At 39.5% G+C, this 27,844-nt stretch overlaps 1 protein-coding gene across 3 annotated transcripts; it reads left to right on the top strand.

Moving 5' to 3' along the window:
* Window positions 1-816: 816 nt before the first annotated feature.
* On the top strand, window positions 817-27,764 carry fer1l6 (fer-1 like family member 6). Of its 3 annotated transcripts, none has more exons than XM_019257564.2 (46): window positions 817-931; window positions 4,944-5,029; window positions 5,710-5,821; window positions 6,744-6,798; window positions 7,232-7,363; window positions 7,495-7,557; window positions 7,804-7,882; window positions 8,050-8,206; window positions 8,836-9,022; window positions 9,303-9,404; window positions 9,529-9,619; window positions 9,840-9,957; window positions 10,056-10,281; window positions 11,085-11,190; window positions 11,542-11,782; window positions 12,396-12,516; window positions 12,859-12,959; window positions 14,104-14,206; window positions 14,729-14,848; window positions 14,942-15,094; window positions 15,186-15,360; window positions 16,155-16,279; window positions 17,156-17,290; window positions 17,421-17,570; window positions 17,653-17,760; window positions 18,019-18,081; window positions 18,635-18,733; window positions 19,297-19,522; window positions 19,678-19,808; window positions 19,999-20,133; window positions 20,214-20,259; window positions 21,118-21,162; window positions 21,723-21,817; window positions 22,423-22,551; window positions 22,655-22,783; window positions 23,519-23,646; window positions 23,745-23,915; window positions 24,104-24,258; window positions 25,214-25,356; window positions 25,551-25,639; window positions 25,751-25,849; window positions 25,973-26,093; window positions 26,189-26,309; window positions 26,394-26,551; window positions 26,636-26,736; window positions 27,008-27,764. In XM_019257564.2, the coding sequence occupies exons 1-46, from the start codon at window positions 915-917 to the stop codon at window positions 27,186-27,188; spliced, it is 5,628 nt and encodes a 1,875-aa protein (XP_019113109.2). In that variant the 5' UTR covers window positions 817-914; the 3' UTR covers window positions 27,189-27,764. The 3 variants fall into 3 exon arrangements, with proteins under 3 accessions (XP_019113109.2, XP_019113107.2, XP_019113110.2); XM_019257562.2 differs by lacking the exon at window positions 817-931 and adding an exon at window positions 3,439-3,723; XM_019257565.2 differs by lacking the exons at window positions 817-931; window positions 21,118-21,162 and adding an exon at window positions 3,439-3,723.
* Window positions 27,765-27,844: the final 80 nt, after the last annotated feature.

Below are 27,844 nucleotides of genomic sequence, written 5' to 3'. Positions count from 1 at the left end.
TTAAATCACCACTGACTTAATGTTGAGGAGTCAGAATAAAATCAAAATATACTGAATTAGTATTAAGTTGGGTCTGACATGAAATCAAATGTGTGGTCCGGCTAACATATGACAGTACATGAAGTCCACTGTGTCAGCCGATCAGACAGCGTCAAAGTGTCTGTTGATCCTCTCTGACTGACAGGGTGTGACTGCTCTGTTTACCAGGGGTGGATTTGTTAACTCTGCCAGTTTCATACATCCTGGTCACATGATTTCCAGTATACAGTACATGCACATATTAGATAAACAGATCTGCTTCTGCTTGTACTTGTGTCCTTTAATAGATTATCTAAGATGAACAGAGATGACACCGTTTGAATATTGTTGTTATTGTTAATAGTAACTAGAGGTAGCATCATGTAATGTGATGCAGTGCCACAGAATCATCAGAGCAATTATAAGAAATAATACAGACACTAGTACAATCAACACTACTGCTACTATTAACCGTATTCATAATACTACTAATACTGCTTCTACTATTATGGCAATGCCACTAGTGCTACAACTGCCAGTGTTACTTCCATAATAGTCTAATATAATCTAAAATAAAGATCAGTAAAACAATAAAATTAGATATTTAAAAGTGAAAATGGGAATGAAATTCAAAGTGTGCTATTTTTGGAGACTCTCCAGCTTTTGAACTTTCCAGCTGGTAATCAAGGAAGACTCAATAAGGAGCTGGTCATGCAACAGTTGCACACTTCCTCTGCTTACCAACTTCATCCTCTGAACAAACAATTCAACGACCAATTGCTTGGTCCGGCTGCTATTCAACATCTGACTGTGTCTGAACCAACACACACAGACAGGATGCAGCGGTGCATGTCCAGCTTCTTGAACTGATGAGTGACTGACTTCACACTGCAACAATGGATCCCACACTGAGGTAGGAGGCCAGCTCTTCCCTTTGTTTATAGCGGTGGTGTGTGGAGAGGAGTCTTAAGTGTGTGTTCAGACATGTAGTTTGGTTTAGTTTGAGCCAAACCGAAAAATATCTTTCTTTCAAAGGGTGTTTGTTCAGATCGACGATAGCAGTGTCAAAAACTATTGCCTTTATTCAATTCAGTTGGATTTTTTTTTATATGTCTGATTTTGAAATTCTACATTTTTAAGCCACTGTCTTTAAGTTCAATTTTACATAAATGATAAATCATAATCAGCTACTGTATCCAAACTTGGTGCACATGTTCCAATGCTAGTCCTGGAATATTCTTCCATTAGAGGGTGCCACAAATGCGAAAAGTTTATATCTCAGTTACCTGCATGGAAAGTTCTTCTGTTAGAAAGTTGGTATTGCTGAAATGGGGATTGGTTTAAAAACATTTTCTCAGCACTCATCCACGTATGGTCAATTCAGAAGCCTGTCACTCTATTTTTTTTTTCAAAATATATAAAACCATCTAGCTCCGCAAGTCTTCATTCAAATGCTACCAAAATCTACACAGACATTCTTTAGATACTAAACATCACATGTTTCGAATAGTGCTTAGAAATGTTAAACGATGTGCTTGCAGTGATTTGACAATGCACCCGAAACCAGTATGACCCACGCTTTGACTGCTTAAAGCGTTTTAAGTTTAAATAGACAAAAATACCCCACATATATAATGAACTTGTGAGAAGCTGTGTGAAAGCCATGTCTCTATGGTCAGTCAGTCACTTTCTCTGAAGATACAACAGTCCAGGGTTTAGTTTGGCCAAGTTTTGTTTTTAACTGTCTTCACTTGAAAAATGAAAGATTTCATAAATTGGATTAATAGATTAGAGATGTAGAGATCAAAGATGAATGTTGCTAATTGTCACTTCGTATGAGCTTCACCAAGCAGACTAATTAAAAAATTGTTTTTTTTGTGGTAAACCATATGTTTACATACAGAAACCACAACTGTGACTTATGTTTACAGTTTTTTGGCAAATAACACCCACTGGTTGTGTAAGTAATGACGATGGCCAGAACAAAGTCAAACGTACTGAAGTAATTGTTCTATGGAACCACAAACCACTTACGAAGGATGTCGGTGTGAATGAGTGGGTCAACAAAGCATCCTGTTTTGCCATCATCCATCTCACCGAAAACAGTTTAATCAATACTCTACACACTTCAGGACTCATGTTGCATTCATGTCTTTTTAGTCTTTTTCTTCTGTTTTATGCTTATGAGATTTGGACTGTGTGAAAATAATTGTCTGGTATTAGACAAATGTTTTCACGTCATCGTATTATGGAAGCAGATGTTTCCAGCATGTTCTGGGACACAATCATTCACATTCTTCACATTCAGTAACTCTTCTTATTTGATCACCAGAGGACACTAATAGAGCCTTGAAGTACAGCAGTGCTATGTGACTTTAAGTATTCGGATGCTCTGTGTTTAAATTTAGATTTTCTTCAGGACACCTCAGGATAACAGAACAGATAAACAAACTAGCTATCAGTCCACTCAACTTCATGATTACAACTTTTAATCAGTGTAATAAGTCAGCACAAAGCCTAAAAGAAGAAAACAAGTTCATATCAAATATCCAAACTTCCATGTAATCTATTCAAATTTCATTTAACGTTCCACTAGTGATGTGTCTGATTATCAAAAATTTCCGTTAAATAGACCAAAACCAACAATAAATGAATCTATATTGTCTGTATAACCAAAGCAAAGTTTATTTTGTGTCAGTCCCACATACTGCAGGAAATACTCACTATCAAACCCATATTAATCCATGACTGAAAATAGTCCCCAACAAATGCACTATTTCCTGCTGTTTGAGTGGTGTACAGTATTCTCAAAACTACAGTTTTCAGAAAATCTCTGAGCCTTTTTAAAAATTGAAACTACGGATTTATAATCTGTTTTTAAAGATTGATGTCTTCGCTAAGAACCAGCGGGCCAAAAGCAGGCACAAGAAGTTGTAAATTATTGAGAGACGGATGAATGCATTGTTGGTTTTAGTCTTGTCTGACGCACATCAAAGAATATCTGAATATAAGCGACAGTGCACTCTTTGTTCTACCAACTATGCCAAACATGTTCAAATTCAACCATAAAGCTTATGTTTTCTTGTTAAAGTAGTAAAACATTTTCAGATGTGTTTACCTTGTTCTTTGGTGAATATCATTGTGCTCTGTACAAGCTGAGCTGAAGGAGAATAAGTTGAAATCCTGTTATGAGAACTGGCTGCATTAGAAAACAGTCATGTATACTACTTTCTAGGATGTGAATAACTCTTAAATGCACCGAGGAAGGCAGGTTCCTTTACCTAAACTACAAACTTCTTTGTTGTTGTTGTTCAGAGCAGGGAGGAAGGGCAGTGCAGACTCTGCTTAGTTTCTTTATTTGAGTATACAGGCAGGTGTGGAGCCTGAGCAGGCTTTTCCGTGAGGATGAGTTAAGGATGTTTCTGTAAGTCGATATTTACAGTGCAGTCGTGCCAAATCATAAGGACACATCTAGTGAAGGAAGGGCTGAGTTAATATGCAGCGGAGAGAGCTGACAGTATATTTATGCACTAAGCCAGGTCCAGTAATCCTGAAACTAGGTAATATTATCATGCTCTACAGTAACATTTAGCTTTGTGCATGAGAGGAACAATGACTTAAGCCTAAACTCAGCACTCAGACGACAGAAAAGCAACAAGACTTCAGTGGAATGGATAACTCAGACAGTCCTGCAACCAAGCAGCGGTGAGCAGTTTGGCTTTAAAGTATTTTTAGTCTTAGTTGTTGTTTTTTGTTTTTTTGACTATTCACAATGACTTCTGTGTTATATTTGGCACTTCTCGTCTGATTTCAGTCAAATATATATTTTTCTTGTTTCGAAAACTGATGGTGAGTGGTGGATAGAGTGCTGAAAATGTGTACTCAAATAAAAGTACATTTACTCCCAAAAACTCAAGTAAAAGCAGAAGAATTCAGAGAACTACTTGAGTAAACATAAAACGTTTGTATCTTGACTCAACGTTCAAACTTCTTTTTATTCGAATATTTTTTAGGGTGTCATTACTACTGCAATTATGAAAGCCATGTTAATGCTGAAGTTGGCATTATTGAAGCACACCAATTTAAAAAGCACAAGATACCACTAGCTACAAGATAAGTTCATGTCATTATCATCACAGATTAACAGTGCGTACATAAACTTGCTAAGTAAACTTTCACAAACAACTTACTCCAATGTACTTGTGGAGGTCAGAAAATTACTTTTTAGATTTTATTAATATTGTGACCAGAATTTCATGCTTGAAGCCACCTCTTGTTTTGGGTTTTGCTCTGTCATCACTGTGGTAGTGGTGGTCAAAGGACAGGTGATCCAGAACCTGCAGTAGAGCTGCTCCTTGTTTGCTTTTTCTACCCAATCCCCACATTTAGAACAGAGTTGTAGTTGTACCAAAGGTGTGAATGGCAAAAAGTATCTGACTCAGAAAGAGAGAGCATGAAAACTACTTGTATTGACTTTGTAAAAATGATGTCATCATTTTTCAAATTATTTTCTTGGGATAAGGTCAGACATTTTGGACAATTATATTCATATCATTTATATTATATTTTGTTTCCACAACAAAGAGTCATAACCACATGTTCATGGTTTTATTGATAATATGCAGAGATGTTTCTATGAGTCAGGGCCGGTTTTAGCTATGCTCTAACCCATTTCTGAGGAAAAATCTGAACTAGAAACATAATCAGTTATCTGGTGTCTGGAGTTACATCACATGGATCTAAGTGTGGTCTCTTACCTGTTTATATCAAGTACAACCCAGAAAAAGTGATCAAAGTGATGAATTGAGATAGAAATAATATTACTTTCCATTGTTTCATTTAAGTGAACTGTAGTTATGAAGGTAAATTAGATACATTTGAAAATAAGATTTGAGTGATTGAATGTCTTCCTTCTTTATGAGCAGAAAGGCCAAGCATATGTTTGGCCTGAAAGTGAAGAAGAAAAAGAAAGTCAACACAGACCTGGTCATGGCAAACAAGGGAGCTTTGGGTAAGGCCTGGAAAACAAACATACACTCACACACACACACACACACACACACACACACACACACACACCATCTCATCATCTTGGCTGCGAGTCAATATTCCTATCACATCATTGTTGGTGAGACTAACCTTTGTCAAACAATTCAGTCAAACACATGTTGAGTACTGGAATACACAGTAACAGCAATTATGGGCAATTTAGGTTTTCAAAGACAACACAGAACATCGTTATTCACAGGATGGTGTTGTCTTTCTTAATCTAGTGTGCTTGTTTTAGATGGTCATTCTCTTCTGTGGTTTGAAATGTTTATGTAGCCAACAGGATGTGGGATTTCATGACTGAACCTGACATGGACATCTGTATATTAATAAATATTTCAAAGTCATTTCAGAGCTACACAACACTTTTAAAATAGAACTTTACTCCCAGACACCAAAAACCACCTCTTTTGTGTTACTGCTAATGCTGGTTAGTTTAAAAGATGGCTGACAACACTTTACGCTGTTTGTTTGCCTGATTTGAAATCATGCATAGAACAACCTCAATAATTAGCTTTCCCACGAACAGGAAGCTGACAGTAAATACAGATAGTTATATGAAGGTATTTGAGCTCATTCATATCTGGTTTCATTGAGGTTGGTTTTGCAAAATCAAGTGTGTGTGTGTGTGTGTGTGTGCAGAGAGTGAGGTGGAGGTGACTTCTGAAGTGTCCATCCTGGTGGAAGGAGAAAGCATTGACGATCAACCAGGACCATCTGCTATCAAAACCAGAATAATACCAAACAATAAGAGGTATGGCATTTTTACACTACATAACAGTTTTATCCACCATTTGGAAGCAGATAGTGAAAGTATTCAAGAGGCAAAAGTAGAGTTAGAAATCTCTCCCAAAGCACTCCTTGTTCAGGACTGGCTATTCTAGGACTGGCTAGCCAAGATGCACCCTAGGCAAGGTCGCGATTTAGTGCCCTCCGTCCCAATATATTGTTGTGGATTATTCTATTGATCAAGGACACAGGAGTCCAAGATGTCTTATGCTGAAAGGTTTATTGAAGCTCGATCAAGGATAATGCTGGACTTATCAATACACTTCATGCTGACGTAATTCTGAAGAAGCTGTCGTCTCTGGCTCAGTTATATGCTCTTAACATAGTGACACAACTCCCCTATGTCCAGAAATAGTCATACTTAATGTATCTACAGTATAGAGTATTTTCTGATTGGTCATCGGTTTCCAACCAAGGAAACATGTTTACCCTTAGTGGTCCAACATTATTATCTCACTCTGTAGAGGCCTGTCTACGGAGTATCCTCTAACCTCGGTTACAATAGTAATGGCACCTGCTTTCCAAAACACAAACATACGACTGCTCTGTATCTCAAGGACAGATGTCAGCGTCTAATCAAAGTTTTAACACTGTCCCTACAGTGACCTGGACAGATGCTTTCCTTTGAAAGAATGTGGCCTCCTAGGAGGGTCCTATATGGTCTGTGTCTTCATGAAATTGCAACATCTGCTGTAGTGATGCTCAGACACATCACATCAGAATTTATTACCAAACTTCCCAAACTAAATATGATGTTTGGATCATGTCACCATGCCATGGGTCCAGTTTTCTTTCATCTGTCTGTTTGTGCTTAACTGTGCAATGATGATCGCTCTGGGTGACAGTTTACTATAAACTGATCATGAGTATCTGTGAAACTTTCACAGGGCCAAGCTGAAAACTCGCATCCAGAGAAGTGAAGGGAAGCCACAGAGCTTTCAGGTAACAACATACAGAGCACACAGACAGAGACACATTATGGACTATATTTTGGTTATTTATTAGATTAAACTAAAGTAATTCCCAGGGGAACATGGAGTAGTAACAGTAGTCAGCAGAGGAGAAAAATTTATAGGTAAGGAATAATAAAACACAAAATGACACATCATTTATGCAAAAATACAAAAAACCTGCAACATACAAATTTATAAACACATTTATGAAGTACAAAGTTGAAGAAATACATTTAAATATCCTTGATATGAAGGAAACATGCACAATATAAGAATAACAATGCAAAAGAAAGGATGTGCGTTACAGTATAAGACAAATATCAGTAATATATTTATTCCTTTTTAAGGCCTGGTTGGGAATAAATCCTGACAAAATCTTTGTCATTTATGCAGTAATATGTTACTGTTTGTCTGTCTCATAGATCGCCATTAACATCACAGAGGCCAGACAGTTGGTGGGAGAAAATATTGACCCCAGTATTGTGATTGAGATCGGAGATGAGAAGAAACAGACTTCAGTCAAAGAAGGAACTAATGCACCCTTTTATAATGAGGTAAGAATAAACAACCTGAAAAACTCACCGATTTGCATATCTGAGGGAGCCTTTTTTAAAAATCTTCTGTGTCTCAGTCAGTGGTTAATTTTTTAATGTTGATTATTCTCCTCCTCTTTTCTTTTCATCAGTATTTTGTCTTTGACTTCTTTGCCCTCAAAGAAGTCTTCTTTGACAAAGTCATCAAGCTGACAGTGAGTAAAAAGACTTATTTTCTGGTGTGGAAATAATGTTTATACTTGGAAAGAGAAATAATGAGGTGAAATACATAATATTTCCTAATATGTATAAATGTGTCATTTAGATGTTAGTTTTATTTAAATATCAAGTTATTTTATTCTGTCTTACATTGGTCATGATTGTATTTTGTTTGCTTTCATGCTTCATGTCACTTTCAGGGTTGCCATTTTGAAGCTCACCCTGTCTCTTTCTCTATCCAGGTTATGCACTCTAAAATGCTGAGGAGTTTCTGTGTTGGGTCCTTTAAGCTAGATGTGTGGACTGTCTACAAACAGCCAGGTAGCAAGTCCTAACCAAGTTTTACCTCTTTGTTTTAATGCATCTGCCAATAGAGGAGTCCTCTACTAGCTGTCACTGATCACTTTGTGTTGACACATCAATGATAACCTCACTTTTAAATTAATTGTTCCACCCAGTGATCAACCTTCTGTCTATTGCTCCCACAGGTCACCAGTTTGTCAATAAGTGGGCAATGCTGACCAATCCTGGTGACATTAGCACTGGGGTCAAAGGTTATGTCAAGTGTGACATCAGTGTGTCAGCTAAGGGCGATGCCATGCAGCCAGGACCAAAAGCGAGTGACGCCGATGAGCAAATAGACAAGTATGACACCAGTGTTTGTTTCTTTGTAGCATTCCTGCTTTATATGAAAGTCACTAGACAGAGTCACTATAGTAGAGGTACTACAAGTGAGGCTGTAACCGTCCGGCAGGGGTATAAAACCTTCATTTGATATATAAATACTTTCATTTTAAACTGTAAAGACCTCAATTTTAAAAAACCTTCAAAATGCTAAACATGTCTGGCTGAAATTTCAAAAGAAGTACATAATAACATACAATACAAGGTTAAATATTTTTCACTTGTACACTTGTACACATTGTTTTTTCTCTACACCTTCCACTAGCTTCATACTTGCCTTCCCCTCCCTAATTTCAGTGCATAGCCATCATCATTTGATCTCTTTTTATGCAGACGACATTCTGCTTTTTTAAGATAACATTTGACTAATCAACCCATGACATTTACTCTTTGCATTTAGTATATTTTAAATTCCTGTGGGCGTTTAGAGGATGAACTCTCTACTTTGAGCTCTCATCTTGGTCAGCATACCAAGTTTGCACAAGATAGCTTGCAAGTTGTGAGTTGTTGCTCATAGAATCTGGTTGTTAAAAATTAATCAGTTTTGGTTGAGATATATTTGTGTGTTGCTGTATTGTCCTTTTCCTCAGGAACCTGCTGATACCAGAAGGTTTTCCCGCCGAGCGACCTTGGGCTCGTTTCAGTGTGAAGGTCTATCAAGCAGAAGGCCTTCCACGAAATAACTCCAGCATCATGGCCAATGTCACCAAGGCCTTCATAGGAGACAACACAGCACTCATAGACCCATATGTGGTGGTCAGCTTCTTCAAACGAGTGGTGGGCTGAATATCAAGTATTTCTGAACAAGACAGTGATTTCATTTAAACCCTTTATTTGCTCAATGCCCAAATAGAACAATTTAAAGAATATATCATACTTTAGTGGTCAACACTTGTCTACTTTTCAGACCCAGAAATTCTGTCCATTAATATACAGTATACTGTCAATGATTACTTTGAATCAGTCATGTGTAGCTTTAATCTCATGTTTGGAATGCAGTGTATGTTAATTCATGTAAGTCTAAATCACCTTTTAAACTTCTCACCTCACCTCTCAGGGTCGGACATCCACTCAGAAGTCCACAGCAGACCCAGTGTGGAATGAGCAGATTGTCTTCACGGAGATGTTTCCCCCTCTGTGTCAGAGATTGAAGATCCAGGTCTGAATGTTATTATGTGGGAGGGCAGAAACTGCAAATTCCATCATGATTTACACAGGTTAAAACACATTCAGCATAACACACGTGTAATTGTCACAGGTGTCTGATTTCTCTCATCTCATAGGTCTGGGATGAGGGAAGCATGAATGATGTTGCCATCGGAACACATTACTTTGACTTGAGACGCATCTCCAATGAACAGGATGGTGACAGAGGTGAGGAGAGGATGAAGGGAGGGATGGAAGCGGAGATAAAGTGATGAAGGAAGGGGAGGTGAGGAGAAAGAAGGAAGGGTTTAGGGAAAGGAAAATGTGAGGTGGGGGCTGAAGAAGGAAGTGAGGAAAGACAATAGTTAAAGAATCAATGTGGGAATAGTTGGTTGGTTAATGGTGACTTGTCTTAAACATCCTCTCCATCGTATCTCTCTTTCTCCAGGGTTTTTACCAACTTTTGGTCCTGCTTGGATTAACCTGTATGGCTCTGCCCGAAACTTTACATTAGGTGATGATACGGCGGAGCTTAATGAGGGCATCGGAGAGGGCGTGTCCTACAGGTCAATTGATGATTCTTCAAATATGTTTTATTACGACAAAATTTGAAGAAGAAGAAAATAAAACAACAACAAGTTGTCCAATTCTTGCTGGTGTCTAGGGGTCGGGTCTACATGGAACTGGCAGTGGAGATCCTATCAGGAGGGACGGGTTCAGAGTCTAAACTCGCAAAAAAGATCAAGCCTGTGAAGGATGCCAAGGCAGGAAAAGCTGGAGGGAAGGATGGCAAGACTCCTGCAGGAGGAGGAGCAGGTGCAGCTGCAGGAGGAGCTGCTGATGATGACAAAGCAGCAGCAGAGGTCCTGCCTGTGGAATCTCCTCCTGCGGTAAGAGCAAAGATCCTCAACGTATGGTTTTTCAACTCTCAAGAGATAACTGCAAAATACAACAACATTAACAAGAACAACAAGTTGAGAGTCACAGAGGTAGCCAGAGAAGGACTGCAGCTTCATACAGTACTTCCCCTACAAGGTGTTTTCAACAGAGTTGGAAGCTCATTCATTAGTTTGATTTGTGTGAGAATTAAGAACTGACCTTTAGTGGCCAGGTACATGTACACTAGAAGGATTTGTCCCTGGGGGATCATTACCTTCTGATCTGAATGAACTGTTGTTTTTTTGCTCTTGTTTAGTACCATTTGCCTTCATAAATATTAATGACAATAATAAGTAGTGTTGTCTATAAAATAGACCTTAATGGAAGTCAAAGGACCTTAACAAGCTGGTCACTTTCATTGGTCATGTCATACAGTAGCAGCTATTTCAAGTCTAGAGAAGACTCAGTGCCATGACACGTAAAACCAGAGTTATTTCACAATGTTTTTAAGTTGTGATCAATATCAGAACACTACAGCATATTTTCTAAATTAATCAACAGTAGATGGATTAAACAATTTGGATTTAAACCGCTGACTATTTTATCAGTGTAATCTGTAACAAATAAGCTCTGTGATTGGATTGGATTGGATTTCTTATCACAATGCTTCTTGGATATATTCTGATATTGATGATGTTGTGGTGTTTGGCATGCTCTAAGTTGTAATTTGATTGATTTGGAAATTAACGTTGCAGCAAAGTGTTGCCAAATATGCCGATATGCTGACAGCAGCAGTTTCTCTATCTGTGTCCAGCTGAGTGCAGACAAGGAGAGATTTCTGCTGTTTGGGACATTGTTTGAAGCCACTATGATTGACAGGAAGATCGGAGACAAGCCCATCAGCTTCGAGTTTTCCCTCGGTGAGCCACAAAATCCACTGTGATCACATTTTTCTCTCCTGGTCTTTACAACTTTTTCTTTTGATGACAATACCTCACACATGAAAGTAATCGAATACAAAAGCTTCATTTTAATCTACAGTAGTTTGTGCTGTTAGATTTGAGGATTTGTTATTGAAGCTAAAAAACATAAAATCCCAGTTGAGTAATGACATTTAATGGCACTGGTTTCTTTTCCAGTCTTGTTCCACTTCTCTTTCTGTATTATTCTCATTTTAACATACTACTTATTTAGTTATATTATTTCCTTGTACTGATTTGTAATTGGTGACACATAAAGAAACCCTCTTCTACTTTTGTTTCCTCCCTTAGGTAATTATGGTAATGTCTTGGAGCCTACAGGCCAGCCCGGCATCATCCCTCCTAGTCCTTCTCTCAGTCGGAGGAGAAAAGCACTGGACGTCTCAGACAGCGACGCGTTTGGCTCCTCCCCTCTCAGCACCTCCCCTACCTCCCCGGCTTCCCCCTTACTACCTAGAGAACCTCAGGAGCCCATCTCGACCCCTAAGTCTGTCACACCTCCAGAAAAACCGCTTACTGTCGAAGGAAACAGGTTGAGTCTCATTCTTGTTATTCTTGACGCTATGAAAGACGTTTTTCACTTTGTGTTGTCTTGTGTACAAATTCTGTTCACTGTCCAAGACACTGCTAAGAGGATGTGCCTCATTTTATATTATATTGGTTTTACATTAATGTTGTGATAGGTCTTTGCTTGGATTATAAACTGTACCACCTTTGGCTGATCAATGTACCACCGCATTATGTAGATTGCATTGTAATTTATTATTTGTGCCATAGCTGCCTTTGCACTTGCATAAAAATAGGGCCTTAAAGCGAGACAATGTAACATTTCCATTTGGAAACTGGGCAAAAGAGAAAAAGGCCACTGGACTTTACATCATTTGGGTCACTCACTAACCACCACTGTAGACTATTTTTAATTTACAGGCTGTTTTATTTTGTCTTTCAAAAGTCTATTCAAATAAAGGGGAAAAAAAGTAAATATTGAATCGATCTTACATTTGGTTCTTACCAGTCAGAGGTCAAAGGTCAGTCTAGGGTTTCTCAGCTGTGCCTTTTACTTTCTACGAAGAGAAGTGTTTTCTAGCACAGTGTATTGCTCATCATTGTTTTCTGTGTCTTTGTACATATGTGTGTACATTTAGGTACTTCATGTATCTGCCCCTGGAGAAGCAAAAGCCATGCATTAATGTGCTGAGTCACTGGGAGGACCGGACCTACAGACTCTACAACTCTAATATGCTGGAGAATATAGCTGTTCTGTTTGTATGTACACACTCACACACATGGACACACACAATATGTTCAAGAATCAGCTGATCCTGAGAGGGTCTGATTTGACACTAGGGAGCTGTGCATCTTTAAAGTGTGTTCAGGAATTTGTAATATTACAGTGGCTCACCTGATGTGAAAAGGGGTGGCAGTTTCTACACCATCGTAGACAACTATATATATATATATTATATATATATATATATATATAATATATATATATATAGAATATAATTATACTATATATATATATATATATATATATATCTATATATCCTATACCTATACCTATATGCGCTATATATATATCCTCTTATATATCCTCTTGTCTTTTAGGAGGAGGGTGTATCCAGTGCAGCTGAGCTACACAAGAAATCTGATCCAGGGACGGAGAATATGCTCAAAACTGTTCTCAGAGAATTCTGTATGGATGCCAGGTCAGTCAGTGTAATCAGAGCACAATAAGACTCTTTGTGTCTCATCCCAACATTGGCGGGAAAGTCAGACAACAATGCTTTACAAACTGCTTCTCTATAAACATCAAATGTATAAGACAAATGATAAACATCTGTGATAATGTTTGATAGAAAAGTGTTTCATAGCAGTGTGGTCAATTAAAGGAGACAATGAACTTCTCATTGCTCCATTGAGGAAATATATAATGTGTCAATACTCTGTCATACCCAATGTAGAGCTCACCTGGGATGTGTCTGTTTGTCCACTTAAACACTGTATCAGTATTGATGAATAAAACCTAATGAGCTAATAATTATGGTTTTTGCATTCCCCACCTTCAAACGTCTGACACGGAGGTGCACTGTTGAGAGACATTTGATAATGTATGTTTTTTAAAATTCCTTTCTCACCTAGTGTGGAATTTCCAACTGTGCACCTCGTCTCTGCTAAAGTCATATTAACTGTATAGTTCTGATTTAGCATGCAGCACTGAAGGCTATGTACACCAGCTAACATGCAATTTAAGTAAGACTGTACATCTCTTGTCATTTTAAAACATGTTGTATATATATTCATGTTGTCTTAGAACACATCTAAACTCATCTCCACTGCAATCCATGCTACGGTCATTGCTCTCTATCTTAAATTGAAGGAAAGGCTGTAATCAGTTACTCTGCAGTTTATAGTTACACCGTGATACAGCCTGATAATATATGACACACTTATTTCATCTTCCAGGGGTGAAATCTGACGCTGAACAATAAATCAGCAGGAGCCTTGTACACTACAACACGCAACTATTAATTCCACCATGACTCAACAGTGTAGACAGACATGATACATGGTGTCACCAGTTGCTTCTTTACACCTGCTGATAATGAACTTCACTGGGATGGCAGTTTACAGCAAATGTCTTCACCAAAATAACAACATTACTGACTGTCACTTTAAACACGCAAAAGGACATAAAGCTTACTGAAGTTTTCCGAACACGCGACCTCTTGCTGTAATCACAGACAAGTCTGCAAACTGTGAAAACAGCTGAAGACAGTTTCACATATCTGTACAAGAGCCCAGTGGGATCTTGTTCTGTCTGTGTTACATGTGTGTTGTGTTCTTCTGCAGGGGTTTCATAGCAGTAGCAGAGGCCAAGTTAAAAGCGGGGCTAAAATCGAGCTACCTGACACAGCTGGACAAGAAACGCCTCACAATGTGTAAACAGGAACTGGTCAGAAAATATAAAACTCATACACAGACACACACACACACACACACACACACACACAAATAATGATTCCTAAATGTAAAAAGTGCTCAGGCTGCTCAGACTTGTCAGAATTCTGTCTTAAGGCTGTAGGTGAATATCACCTACCTCACGATGCATGAACATCAGTTAAATAATATAGAAGAGCACTTGTACGTCAACATTAGTGTGTCCATTTCATTAAAAGTGTGATATGACAAGCCAAAAGTTTGGGCTTTTTTAATGTATGAGCCATACATTAGAATAAAAGATTTCACTGATTGGTGTTACATGCATAATATAACACAAAAAAACATTTTCCATTTTTTACTTCATCCATTTACAGTGCAGTAGATTTATGGATTGGTTTTTGCTGCAGACATCGATGGATTGGTTTATAGTGGCACAAGACAGCAGCTCTAATGTGTTACATCAAGCTTAACATACACCACTTGCATTAAAACTGTAGAGGAAAGATGAATCCTAAAATGTGTTTGTGTGTTTCAGGAGAGTATGATAGGAGAGGCCCAGTCCATGGTAGAAAGGAAGGGAAAAGTTGGTGGTGTGAAAGAAATGCTGCAGACGGCAACAAAACTCACGCACAAACTGCGCTTTCTTGTGGAGGAGGTACGGCACTCACCCTGTGTTTGTGTATCGAAATCGTGTCAACTTGTGCATCTTAACCTTTCTTATACACACATGTGCACCTTTACACTACAGCCTCAGCACACGGTGCCCGATGTCTTTGTGTGGTTGCTAAGCAACAACAAGCGTGTTGCGTGCGCTCGGGTCCGAACCAGAGACCTGTTATTCTCCAATGACCAGGAGGCCAAAGGAATCCACTGTGGCAAGATAATAACGCTGTATCTGAGGGTAAACACACATACACAGAACCTAAAACTGAAGTATTTTTCAGTGTACAAAAGCTGACAGAGAAACCTTGCGTGTGTTTGTTTGTGTGCAGCCTCCAGGCAAGCGTGTTGCTGCAGACTTGTCAGTCCAAGCAAAGCTGGATGTGTATCTGTGGTTTGGAATCAGTTCAGACTCCAACCACATGCTGGACAACATACCTGAAGGTTTTTTTCCCGCCACAGGGGGCGCTGATGCAAACAACCCTCCAACATACCTGAATGGCATAGGTGAGAGACAGACACATTATCACAATTCCTGTCATTATTTCTGCCAATTTTCTTATTCAAACTCACACCTTGCAGATGACAATTCACTGTTGTTGGCTTTGTTTTGACCACTGATCAGAAACATTACTGAACTAAAGCCTTATTTACACAGGATTAGTATTACCAGGGGACCTCACATGATTTAGAAATTAGCCCACCCATGTCTATGTTTTGTGTGGTGTGTTTGCATAGGATAAACAAAGTCAAAGTTAAAGACATTAACCCCAGGATATGATGCAAGGCTGTATAATATAAACTACCACATAATATCCACTGATCCTGTTGAAAGCATGTAACTCATCTCATAATCTTTTGAAACTTCTCTCTTCTGATGGATTTGACCTTGCTCCTTCTGTGAGATCAGCAAGGGTGAAATTCCCCAAATACTTTCAAAGCTCTCATTTAGAATTAACAATGCAGCCTCCACAATTCTCCCAAAAGAAAATACAACCCCAGATTGATGCAGCACTTTGCATAGCACTAATTTACAGTAAACAGTTTTACTTTACAAATTATTTACATGGTGGATTCTGCTGGATTAAGATCACTGATGAACTCGACTAGTGGTTCCCAGGAAATACCAGTCCTTTACAAATAGGGCTTTACAATTTAGGTTTTAAATACATACATACATAAATACACCAAGTTACACTACATTCCACTAATGCTAAAGTTAAATATATATATTATATGTTTTTGTGATGTAGGTGCCTGATGTAAACTACATGCAACGTTGTGTGTGTTTGTGTCTGTAGAGCAGCATCAGTTCCAGTTGAGGTGCCACATGTATCAGGCTCGTGGTCTGATCGCTGCAGATAACACAGGCCTGTCTGACCCTTTTGCTCGAGTCACCTGTCTGTCACACAGCCAAACCACCAATGTAAGTGTGTGTGTTTGTGTGAGTGTGTATTACTAGTTTACTAGTCATGTTTCTCAGAGATAATAAAACGTTTGACATAAGTGGTGCTTCCATTCATAGTTACAAAAAAAGACAGTCAATTGAAAATGATTAATCTGCAATCATTCTTGAGTTTAGTTTGAGTTAGTTGTTAGTTGAGCTAATGATAACTAAAAGGTAACAAACTACATCACCTATACACTCTAATGCCGGATGGCTCTGACATGAACAACACCTTTACAAAGTTTATTATAATTCAAGTTAAAGCAAGTTTTTGTTGACACTGTCAAAGTGTTTTCACCTATACATGCATGTTTGCTTCCATAGATGTGGTGTTGTTGTCGTGCACTGCATTATACTGAAAGCTTAAATATAATGTAGTAGATTGTACGGGCGTACTTGATAAAGTGGAACATTACATCTTGGCATCTGTCCAAATATGATTGGATGTTGTTAGTCAGCTAGTAGCCAATCAGCTGATGCAGGGTTAATATTTGTGATTAAATGTTTAGAAGTATTCTTGTTCACGGTGTGCTAATCGTTTGTGTTGTGGAGAATTCTTTTTATTGGTGGTCAGTTCAGTGAGTGCTCAGAAAGTGCACAGGAGTCCAAGATGTCTTCTGCTGAAAGGTTTATTAAATCTTGAACAAGGAGAATGGCTGATTCTGCTACCTCAGATCTGAAGAAGCTGTCCTCTAAAGACAGTCCTATCCTCTGACCTCGGTTACCATAATAGTGATCAGAACGGCCAGACATAGCAAGACATATGCTTGACCATGTGTAACCCCTATGCCTGGCATGCTAGAATCTGTAATAGTGTGTTCATGGTGTGTGTGTGTGTGTGTTTGTTGCTGTCAGGTGATCAGTCAGACCCTCAGTCCAACATGGAATCAGTGTTTACTAATGAGCAGGCTCCTACTGAGCGGAGATCTACAGCACATCCAGCAGGAGCCACCACGCATTCTCATTGAGGTGTACGACGATGACGCACTGGTAATACAGCGGAGCTAGACGGATTCATCAACTAATGGTTTAATCAGTGTTTCAGATAGTTTGCTGCTAGCTGCTGATTGAACTCATGACCTCTTCTCTCTGTTGTCACCCTGTTCCTTGCCGTGCACAGGGTAAGGCAGAGTATCTTGGAACCACAGTGGCTGTGCCTGAAGTTCGCTTGTCCTCTGAGCCCTACTCACCTCCAACTCTGCAGTACAGTCCGTTGCACTGTGGCAGCCAGTCAGGCGGAGACCTGCTAGCTGCATTTGAACTTCTGCAGGTCAGTTTTCACCATAATGATGCTGGATGTGAACTGAAGCACTAATGATGAAAAGGCATCATTGCGATTGTTTTTTGTGTAGATCCCAGAGTCTGGAGAGCAGAACCTTCTGCCGTTAGAGGAACAGTATGGAGGCATCTACAGGGTCCCTGCCAACATCAGACCTGTGCTCAGCACCTACAGGCTGGAGGTTTGGAGTCTGTGTGTGTGTTTGTGTGTTCAGGCATTAAATAGGGTTTTTAAAAATTGAAACTTGGATGACTGAGTCACTGGATGACTCTCAGCATGACACTACTACATAATTTTGGGAGCAACATGTTTTTTGCTTTTATTTCGTTCTCTTAAGAAGCTGAAGGTTAGAGGTAGAAAAAAATTACCCAGCTGCACTGTAGTGAAATGGAAAATTTGTTTTTTAACTTTACCTCCAAACCTTTTGTGTCTCCTCCAGGTGTTATTCTGGGGTCTGAGGGAGCTGAAGAAGGTTCAGTTCCTGTCTGTTGATCGCCCACAGGTACACACACACACATACAAACCACACACAAATGTGACATGAACAAGCTTTGTCTGAATTAATGGCTCTTTGTCTTCCTTGAGAGTCCATAAAAAAATAAATAATAAAAAGATGTGACTGAATCGACCACTGTGTCTACTGAATGAGCATTTCATCTGGGTTTCACTGCAGACTGAGGTGAAGCCAGTTTAGAATTTACAATCCATGCCATTCTTTTCACTTTGGTCTGTTTGAACAACACAGCAGTTGATGATATTTATTATCACAAGACTTGCTGCTTTTGGAGAATTTTGGTTACCTAGTGGTACAGCGTCTTTGTATTTGTGTTTACCTGTGTGTTGTGTTTCATGAAAGTTTTATTTATATGGCCCAATATCACCAATTACAAATTTGCCTCAAAGGTCTTTATGACCTGTACAACATCCCTGATCTGAATAAGGAAAAACTCATCACCCAGAAATGTAAGAAATATTAGGTGGAGCAACAGAGGTGGGATCAGTGGGAACAGTTGGGAAACACAATCTAATATCCAGTTTGTTCTCTCTTTCTCTAGGTGTTCATAGAGTGTGCAGGTAAAACATTGCGTTCCTCTGTCATTCAGAAGTACAAGTCCAGCCCGAACTTCACCACGCTGGTTGATGTCATAGAGCTGGTAAGACCAATGAAGCATTCATAGTGAATTATAAATGAAGTAAAGCATGGCAAAACTGTCTCAGTCCAGCAAATTGTACTTTTGGTGAGCCTATTGTGTGAGTCTGCATCTACTATACAGCCAAATGTATGTGGACCCATTCCTATCAACATATAATGATATTTCGACAATACTGCGCTTCCAATTTTGTGAAAGCAAGTTGGGGAAGGCCCTTTTTTGTTCCACCATGACAATTCCCTGTGCACAAAGCCAGATCCACAAAGAAATTATTTCTAGTTTGGCGTGGAAGAGCTTGACTGACCCGGACAGAACTCTGACCTGAACCCCGTCCAACACCTTTAGGATAATAAGCAAATGAATGTCCTTGGTTTTGAGATGTTTAACACAATCACAAATGAGTGTAATGTTCAGGTCCACATACTTTTGGTAATGTAGTGTGTTATGACTATGTAACCACAGTATCCCTGCATCGGTCTGGCTGGGGAATCGGTACATTCATTGGAAATTTGATGTATGATGTATTTTCTATTATAACATAAGAGTTCTTCTCTACTTTCCTTTAGGAGTTACCAGAGAATGAACACCTCCATCCTCCTCTCAGTATCACTGTTGTCGATTGGCGGGCATTTGGTCGTAGCACATTGGTTGGAAACCACATTATCAACAATCTTAAGGGCTTCAAATATACTCCACCGCCAGTCCTGCCTACTACCTTACAGAGACAAAAACCTCCCACAGTCACAGACACCCCTGGACTTGCCCTGACACCAGAGCCACAAAGCACTGAGGGTAATAAATGTGTGTGTGGCTAACACATAATTGCTAACTGTGTGCTGGTGTTATTGGTAACACTGATGGTTGGGACACAGGATACAGTTATGACTGATTGATCCTCCAGAAGACTTGATTGATCTCGTTCTTTTTCTTTGTCTCTCATCCAATAGGACTGTCCCAGCACCCCGGAGAGACCAGTTCAACTGTAGCACTAACAAATCAGGATTTCCTGATCACTGTGGACGATGAACCCCCACCTCCTGCCCCGAAAACCCCTAAGAAAGAACCCAAGAAGAAAAGGGTGAATGTTATAATACATATAATACATGCACATGTGAATATATATATATATATATATGATATAGATATATATATAATAGATATATAATATATATAATATATATATTTAAAACTGCATAAATAATTGTTCTTATGAATAATATGTATCACTCTCTAAATATTCTTTGCATGTTCATGTGTGTGTATAAAAGGACAAAGCACAGGACAGCAGTACAAAGACCGTTCGTAGTCGCTCCACCAAGCGGAGAAGACGGACCATCGCTGACGAGTCAGCAGCGAGTGTCATTGACTGGTGGTCCAAATACTATGCATCTGTAGAGAAACAGGTATCTGTGATTGCTGTTTAAAGGCAAAAGATTTTAAAAGATTTTAAAAAACAAAACGTGAACATGTGTTTGTGTTTCAGGCCAAACAGAGGGAGAGCACTCCTTTCTCACAATCCATCGAAAAAGGTAAGAACTCTGGTTGCATTTCATTTAATTCAATGTCAAAGGTCCATATTAATCAATTGATTCTCTGTCTATCTACCTTTGGGATGTCACTAAAATCTGAAAGACACAGATCTACAATAATATTTAACACATTATGAATTCTGAAATGTTTTTGTGTGTACCATATTGTGACGCTACAATACTTATTTTTTGCATACACGCTAGAGAGGAATGTGAGCACGGTGGCACATTTACAGTGAGCATTTAACTGTATGTATCTAAAAGGACATCCATACTAAATCGTGTAAACCTGAAGACTTCTCATGTTTTCTCCCTCTTGACCTGTGCCCATAGTAAGAGAGATGAATATTTCTTAAAAAGTGTCTTAAGATAAAGAATAAACTGTGTTTGCTTGAAAATCATTTAAATGCCACTACAGTTGTCATTAACCTGTATTTATGTGTATTTTGTCAGATGAGTTTGCAAACATAACATCTCAGTTAGAGATATTTCCCTCAGGAGTTGGTAGAGACTAAAAACGGAGCTTAAAGGAGAATGAATATTGGACTTATATTCACTAAGTGTCATAAACATACTTCTAAATGAAAGATGATGTTGCTCTACTCAGAGGCAATATGATATGTCAGTATGTTGAGGTCTTTTTTATTTATTTTTTATTTTTTTTATTGCACAACCAGTATTAATAAGTGAACTTCCAGTATAGCTCCCTCTCCTTACTAGATGTTGTCTGTGGTGCGCAGCTTTGTTATAGGCATTTCAGCACGACCTCACAAGTAACTGTGATCAGAGAAATCTTTGCAAAAAGGTTACCCCTTATTTCCCCCCTGATCCACACACACATACTGTTGTGTGTTGCAGCTTTGCCATACCAGAGTTTGCTCAGCGATGGAATAGACTCCTTGGGTAAGGATAAAGACATGCAGCTGAGAGAGTTGTGTCATTCAGGGACAGCATGTGTGTTTCTGGACTCTGCTAATTCCAACTTCTGCTTGGTAACTTGTTCACTGACATTAACTAGATGCACTGACTGCATCTGGTTTCTGTGGTAGGCAGCTATGTGTTTAGCTAGTTTAGGGTGTTGCACCGTTTGGCTTTGTCACTGCATGATCTGCCCTGCAGCTACCACGTTTACCCTCCAGCTTCTGCTTTTTTGCATACTTTAAGCAGCGGTGGCATATGATTTTATTCTAGAAGCATTGGTAAGACAACATGAAATGGAAATGACCGAAGGTGCTTTTTATACAAATACAGAGAATGTTTTCATTTTTTGAGTATTTTCTGGTTGATGACGGGAACATTATCTCACAGACCTCACCTCATGCGTCAACACTTCACAGAGTTTCAAAAACGTGAATTTGGTGAACCGATGTCATCACAATGCAAATAATGTTTTTGCTTTCTCCCCATACCACAGTGCTTTGTGTCACTTTACCACTGAAAATATGTCTTGTTTATTTCATCAGTAAGCCCCTCGGATGGAGACAAAAAGAAAAAACAAAAAGGAAAAGGAATCTTGGAAGCAAACATTAGTCTACCTACTAAATTAGCCGCACTCCAGGTACTCAGTTCACAAACACTGCAAATCCACTAAGTTAGACAGCTCTACAATCAATCAGTTGCATGTTAAAAATAGCAGTGAACACAACAGACAATAAGTTCACTAATGCTTCAAAAGGTGTTTTTGGTAACACAGTTTTTGCAGAGTACTCGCTGCATCTGTTAGGCTGTTAGCCTGGGACAAGTAAACTCCTTCCAAATTTTTGTTTTAGTTCTACATTTAAACAAAAAAACAAGAAAAAGAAAAAAATTCTCAGAGAATAAAACTAGAATTCAGACTCAGAATTACAGCTCCATTCTCTCTCTTTATGAATTTCACATAAATATTGCCATGACTTTGCCATCTATCTAATTTTCAGGGCATTTGTTAAAAACCTGAAAAACCTATAAATATAGGTCATAGCAAATTTTTTGAACAAACCCAGTATGTTACAAATTCACACTGCATTTGTTCTAGTGGTGATTGTCCACCCTGTATGAGCTGTCAACATTTTTTGTTTTCAAAAGAAATCTGTGCCATTTATATTTACTTTTTCAAATCATTGGTATTGATATATGTCAGGGATAAAAATGTTCAGTGGAGTGATGCTGACAATCTCTCTGCAGCTGTACAGCAAGGAGCTGGAGGTAGAGTTTGGGCCTTTTGACGACTGGGTGAACACATATGAGCTGTTCAGGGGGAAAGCCACTGAGGAAGACGGGCCGACTGAGGAGAGATTCGTTGGTAAATTTAAGGTGAGACAATAAAGCTGAATGTCATCTATGGGGGCTACCTCAGGAACCACTGACATATCTTCGCTATTGGTCTAATCCAAAATTTGCAAATGATTCTCTGCAGGGACGATTCTGCCTGTATAAACAGGATGAGGACCTGGACGGAGTTGCAGACGGCGGGCACTTCAAAGTCAACAGAGGAATCCCACCTAACAGCCCGGTCCAAGTTATTATAAGGATTTACATCGTCTCTGTGCGTTCTCATTTCTAAGGATCATTTTAAAGTTTAAAGTGTTAAATATGAATGTTGTTAAATGTCACAATCCCTAAATTGCATTTAGAGTGACTGTGTCTGCACAGCTGTTGGGAGCATCTCAGCTCTCCGGAAAAATAACGATTATCTAATTTACTTACTTTTAATTGATTCTGACAAATTGTGACAGCAAGACGACTGGGTCAGAGCATCTCTAAAACTGCAGCTGTTGTGTAGCAGACAAGCTACAGTAGCTCAAATTGCTGAAAGAGTTAACGCTGGTTCTGATATAAAGGTGTCAGAACACACAGTGCATCACCGTTTGATATGCAGGGCTGTGTAACTGCAGACCAGTCAGGGTGCCCATGCCCAAGATGCATTACAGGAAGACAAGCCAGCAGAGGTGGTGGGATGCTTTGTGCAATGTTCTGCTGGGAAACCTTGGGTCCTACTATTAATGTGGATGTTACTTTGCCTATTACTACCTGTCACTACCTGTCATTCTATAATTTTTGCATGTACAGTAGAATGACATTCCAAACACCCCATACCATTCAGAGGCCTTACTGAAGGCCAGTGACAATGTAATACCTACTGTAACATTTAGGTCTATGAATATTAGGAAAGCCAGGGATAATTCATGCGAACAAATTTCTACACAAATCCAGGGTTCAAATTCTGAACATTTATGTATGAGACTAATCTATACCACGGTGTTACATTATGTCTTCCCAGGCTTCTAACCTGCACCCAGCTGACCCGGATGGGAAGGCGGACCCATACATTGTTCTTCGGCTTGGCAAGAATGAAATCAAAGATAGAGACAACTACATCCCCAAACAGCTGAATCCTGTGTTTGGGAGGTACATCCCTGCGCTGACTGCAACTTACCTCTGTGTTTTAAAGTCTAACAGTTTCATGTTTTAAGCCTGGAACGCAACTTCTTCGTTCCTTCTTCTAGATCTTTTGAGATGCATGCAACATTTCCTCAAGAGTCTTTGCTGTCAGTGCTGATCTATGACTTTGACTTGGTGGGAGGGGATGACCTGATTGGAGAGACTCGCATTGACCTGGAGAACCGATTCTACAGCCGACACAGAGCCTCCTGTGGACTCCCTACTGAGTACAGCATGTAAGTCTTCACCTTCCTTTAGCTGCTTGTTTTTGTGAACCAGAAGGAAGAAACTGAGTTTAAATTACAAATGAAATTAAAAGCCGAAGGCCATGTTAGGAGAAACCTTTCAGAAGGTTTCATTAAAACCTTTAATTTGTATAATAATGATACTAAAACAAGTTTGCCCCTCTCTATCTTTCTGTTAGTGATGGTTATAATGCCTGGAGAGACTGTCTGAAGCCATCAGAGCTGCTGTCTAAGCTGTGCAGAGATAACGGTCTGGAAGATCCTCTTTTCAGTCCAGGACGCATCACTGTGGCTGAAAAAGTTTTTACTGGCAAGACCCTCTTCATGAATGAAGGTCAAGACTGGACACACACTGCTCTTGGTCTACCATTTAGCATTTATAAGCACTATATAAACAGTAAATAAATGTTCACAACACACTAAAATGCAGTTATTACCAGCTACTAGGACATTTTAGGTGTTTATTAATGTACAGTATATGTCAATTAATAGAACCTCGGTCCTCATCTCCACATCTATCTTTCAGCCTTTTATTTCACAAAGCTCTCGTCAACGACTAAAAGTCAGTCCCAGATTTACTCTTGTCCGGCGGCTTTTTGTATGGTTACCATCTCTATTTTCTCTTAGTTTCCTCTTTGTCAAAATCCTTTTCGGTCTCTTTGCCTCTGCCATTATGTTTGTAGAAACTGCTGAACCCGGTTACATTGTCCATATATCAGCTACAGTTCACAGCAGTTTACTTCACTGTCCATCAGGAAACTCTGTAATTCACAGAGAGTTGATACAGAGCAGCTGGAAGACATCAGAGAGACAACAAGAAAACGTTTTCTCCATAAAATATGATCCAGTTTCACCAAAATCAGTGAAATACTCACTCCTAAAACACTACATACTTCTTGTGGGAGATTGTATCTGAAGCACAAGTTACATGTAATAAGTAATGTAACATGTACTGCAAGAACAAATGTGGGAGCAGAGGCACCATTTATCTGATTACAAGTCAGTGTAGCATTAAAATGGTTTAAAATGGTTTGATATCATTTTATGGTAGCTACATAATAAAGTTACATAATGTTGATTTAAGTAAACAACACTGACACACACAAACAGCTATCAAGCACTCCTCTATCGCTTTATGTTTATGTTACTACTCTAATGTTACCACTAACCCTGCAGATTTAATCTAACTTGTAATAGATCTGGAACAGACTCTGTCATGATGATTTGTCTTGCCAGTTGTCCACTTAAGAAAGATAAATAAAAGATTATGATGTGTGAACATGTCTCAGACGAGCCGGTGGAGTGCTATGAAAACCTGTCCCTGAAGATCCTGCACCGCTGGGCGGAGATCCCAGTTGTGGGATGCAAGCTTGTGCCAGAACACATCGAGACCAGAACCTTGTACAGCAAAGCTCGGCCTGGCATGGACCAGGTACATTTTCATGTTAACATGCCCCACAGACAACTTAATGTTTTATGGATAATCGTCATTTTTGTCAGTTTTTCTCTCTGCATCACAGCTTTCCCCATTCATGGCAGCCACAGAGGGCATCAACGATGCATATCTTTGAAGAAGGCAGCATCCTTTCAGCACTAATACAAGATTCTTCTTCTGTGTGTGTGTAGGGTCAGGTCCAGATGTGGATAGACATGTTTCCCATGGACTTGCCTCATCCGGGACCCTCAGTGGACATTTCACCTCGAAAACCAAAAGGGTGAGAGCTTTCTCTTTTAGCACCTGAAGCCATTATCTCCTTACAGTTACGACAGAACAATATTTGTTAGTGCAGCTAACACCCCTGATGTGTGTACGTGTGTTTGTTTAGGTACGAGCTGCGTATCGTCATTTGGAACACAGAAGATGTGATTCTGGAGGACAGCAACTTCCTGACCGGTCAACAGTCCAGTGATATCTACATCAAGGGGTAACAACTACAAGGAATTGCATACACACATTTTTATGTCTACTTTCCCCTCCCTTTTTATATCCAAACTGTATGTCCAAAGAAGTCTCTATGTAAACACTGCAACTGTCAAACTGTCTGTAGGTGGCTGAAAGGTTTAGAGGATGACAGACAGGAGACAGATGTCCACTATAACTCTCTGACTGGAGAAGGAAACTTCAATTGGCGCTTTGTGTTCCCCTTCAGCTACCTTCCTGCTGAGAAGGTACTGACAGACAGAAGCAGGGTCACACCTTATGAAGATTGACTGCAAAACAATATCCCATTGACAACACATTGTCCCATCTCTCTCTCTCTCAGATCATCGTGGTGCGGAAGAGAGAGAGTATTTTCTCTCTGGATAAAACAGAGCAGAAGCTTCCTGCCATCCTCATGTTGCAGGTCTGGGACTTTGAGACACTCTCCTCTGATGACTTCCTAGGTGGGCATGTGTGTGACTGCTCCAACATGTATGTTTGTATTTCTATATTTGTATATTTGACTGATTGTGTGTGTGTGTGTGTAGGCACTGTGGAGTTAGATCTTCATGGTTTCCCTCGGGGAGCGAAGACGGCAAAGTCATGTAAGGTGGACATGATGACAGACGGGACAGAGAAAATCTCCATCTTCCAGCAGAAGAGAGCGAGAGGATGGTGGCCCTTCAGCAAGTCTGGAGAGTTGACGGTACGCTCAGGGACACTGCATGCTGCACAAACCGACATAAACAAAACAAGTCATACAGATTGTGTGTCGTGTGCTTTGCTTCAGGGAAAAGTGGAGGCAGAGTTTCATCTTGTGACAGCTGAGGAGGCAGAGAAAAATCCTGTTGGCCGAGCCCGCAAGGAGCCAGAGCCGCTCCCAAAACCAAAGTAAGAGTCGGGTTCCATTTTCTCCAAGTAAAATCTAACCTTTAATTCCTTTAATGGTATAACATTCAGAGGTAGGATCCTATGAGGCACTGAGCATTATTTTTAATTCAGTTTCTGCCAATTAGATTTAGGGTTTTCTTCTAACCCTAACCATCCTAAATGTTACAAACTGGGCTTTTAATAAAGCTGTTAAAAAAATACCAATGCTGTGAAATGTACTACTGAAAAAAAAAACTTTATTCTCTTTTCTTTCCTTCTCTCCTTCCCCAAGTCGTCCAGACACCTCCTTCTCATGGTTTGTCAATCCATTCAAATGTTTCTTCCACTTGGTGTGGCGAAGCTACAAGAAGTACATCATCATCGCCCTAGTCGTGCTCATCACAATGCTGTTCCTCGCCCTGCTGTTCTACACACTACCAGGAGCCATTTCTCAGAAGATAGTCAATGGATAACACACACACACCTACACTATGTTCACACTGTAGTTCTTATCTATTCAATATATTGTATTATTTTTACATGATGTGACTCCCCCACTGTGCCTGGCAATAGACCTTTTTCTCAGCGGACATGTTGACATGAAATAGTAGGAAAACGCAGGTGTCCAAGATTCAGTTCCATTTATTTCAGCAGAGACTTTCCAGTGAGCCAAGATGCATCACAGCAGCACCCTGACAGAGCTTATGACAACTTACATCATAACAACCAAGAGTTAATGGTGAAAGGCTTGTCCTCTCAATACCTTTCATAAAGAGATCCCATTGGTGCGCCAGTACAACTACAAAAGTGCCTTCTGTTCAGCCGAAGCTATCATGAGACTTCAGGGGTCTGAGCTGACAAACTGAGTGGCTATTTTCCAAATTTAGGATCTCTTTAACTGTTTGACAGAAATTTCCTCTTGACAGTGTTTGTCTGCGAGGTGTCAGCCAGGCAGGCAGCCAGGACAAAAAAGCCTACTGCCATGAAAATGCTGATTTTGTTTGGCTTCAGCTGAACTACATTTTTATACAGAATGAGAACTGTTTTCTCTTACTGTTTAGTCATGCTATGAAGGAACTGTTTAAATCTGAACCTATTAAGCTTATCTCCATATACATATTATCAGTTA

The sequence above is a fragment of the Larimichthys crocea genome, chromosome XVIII, assembly GCF_000972845.2.
Source record: "Larimichthys crocea isolate SSNF chromosome XVIII, L_crocea_2.0, whole genome shotgun sequence".
NCBI classification, from domain to species: Eukaryota; Metazoa; Chordata; class Actinopteri; family Sciaenidae; genus Larimichthys; species Larimichthys crocea.
This window is presented reverse-complemented; position numbering and strand designations above follow the sequence as displayed.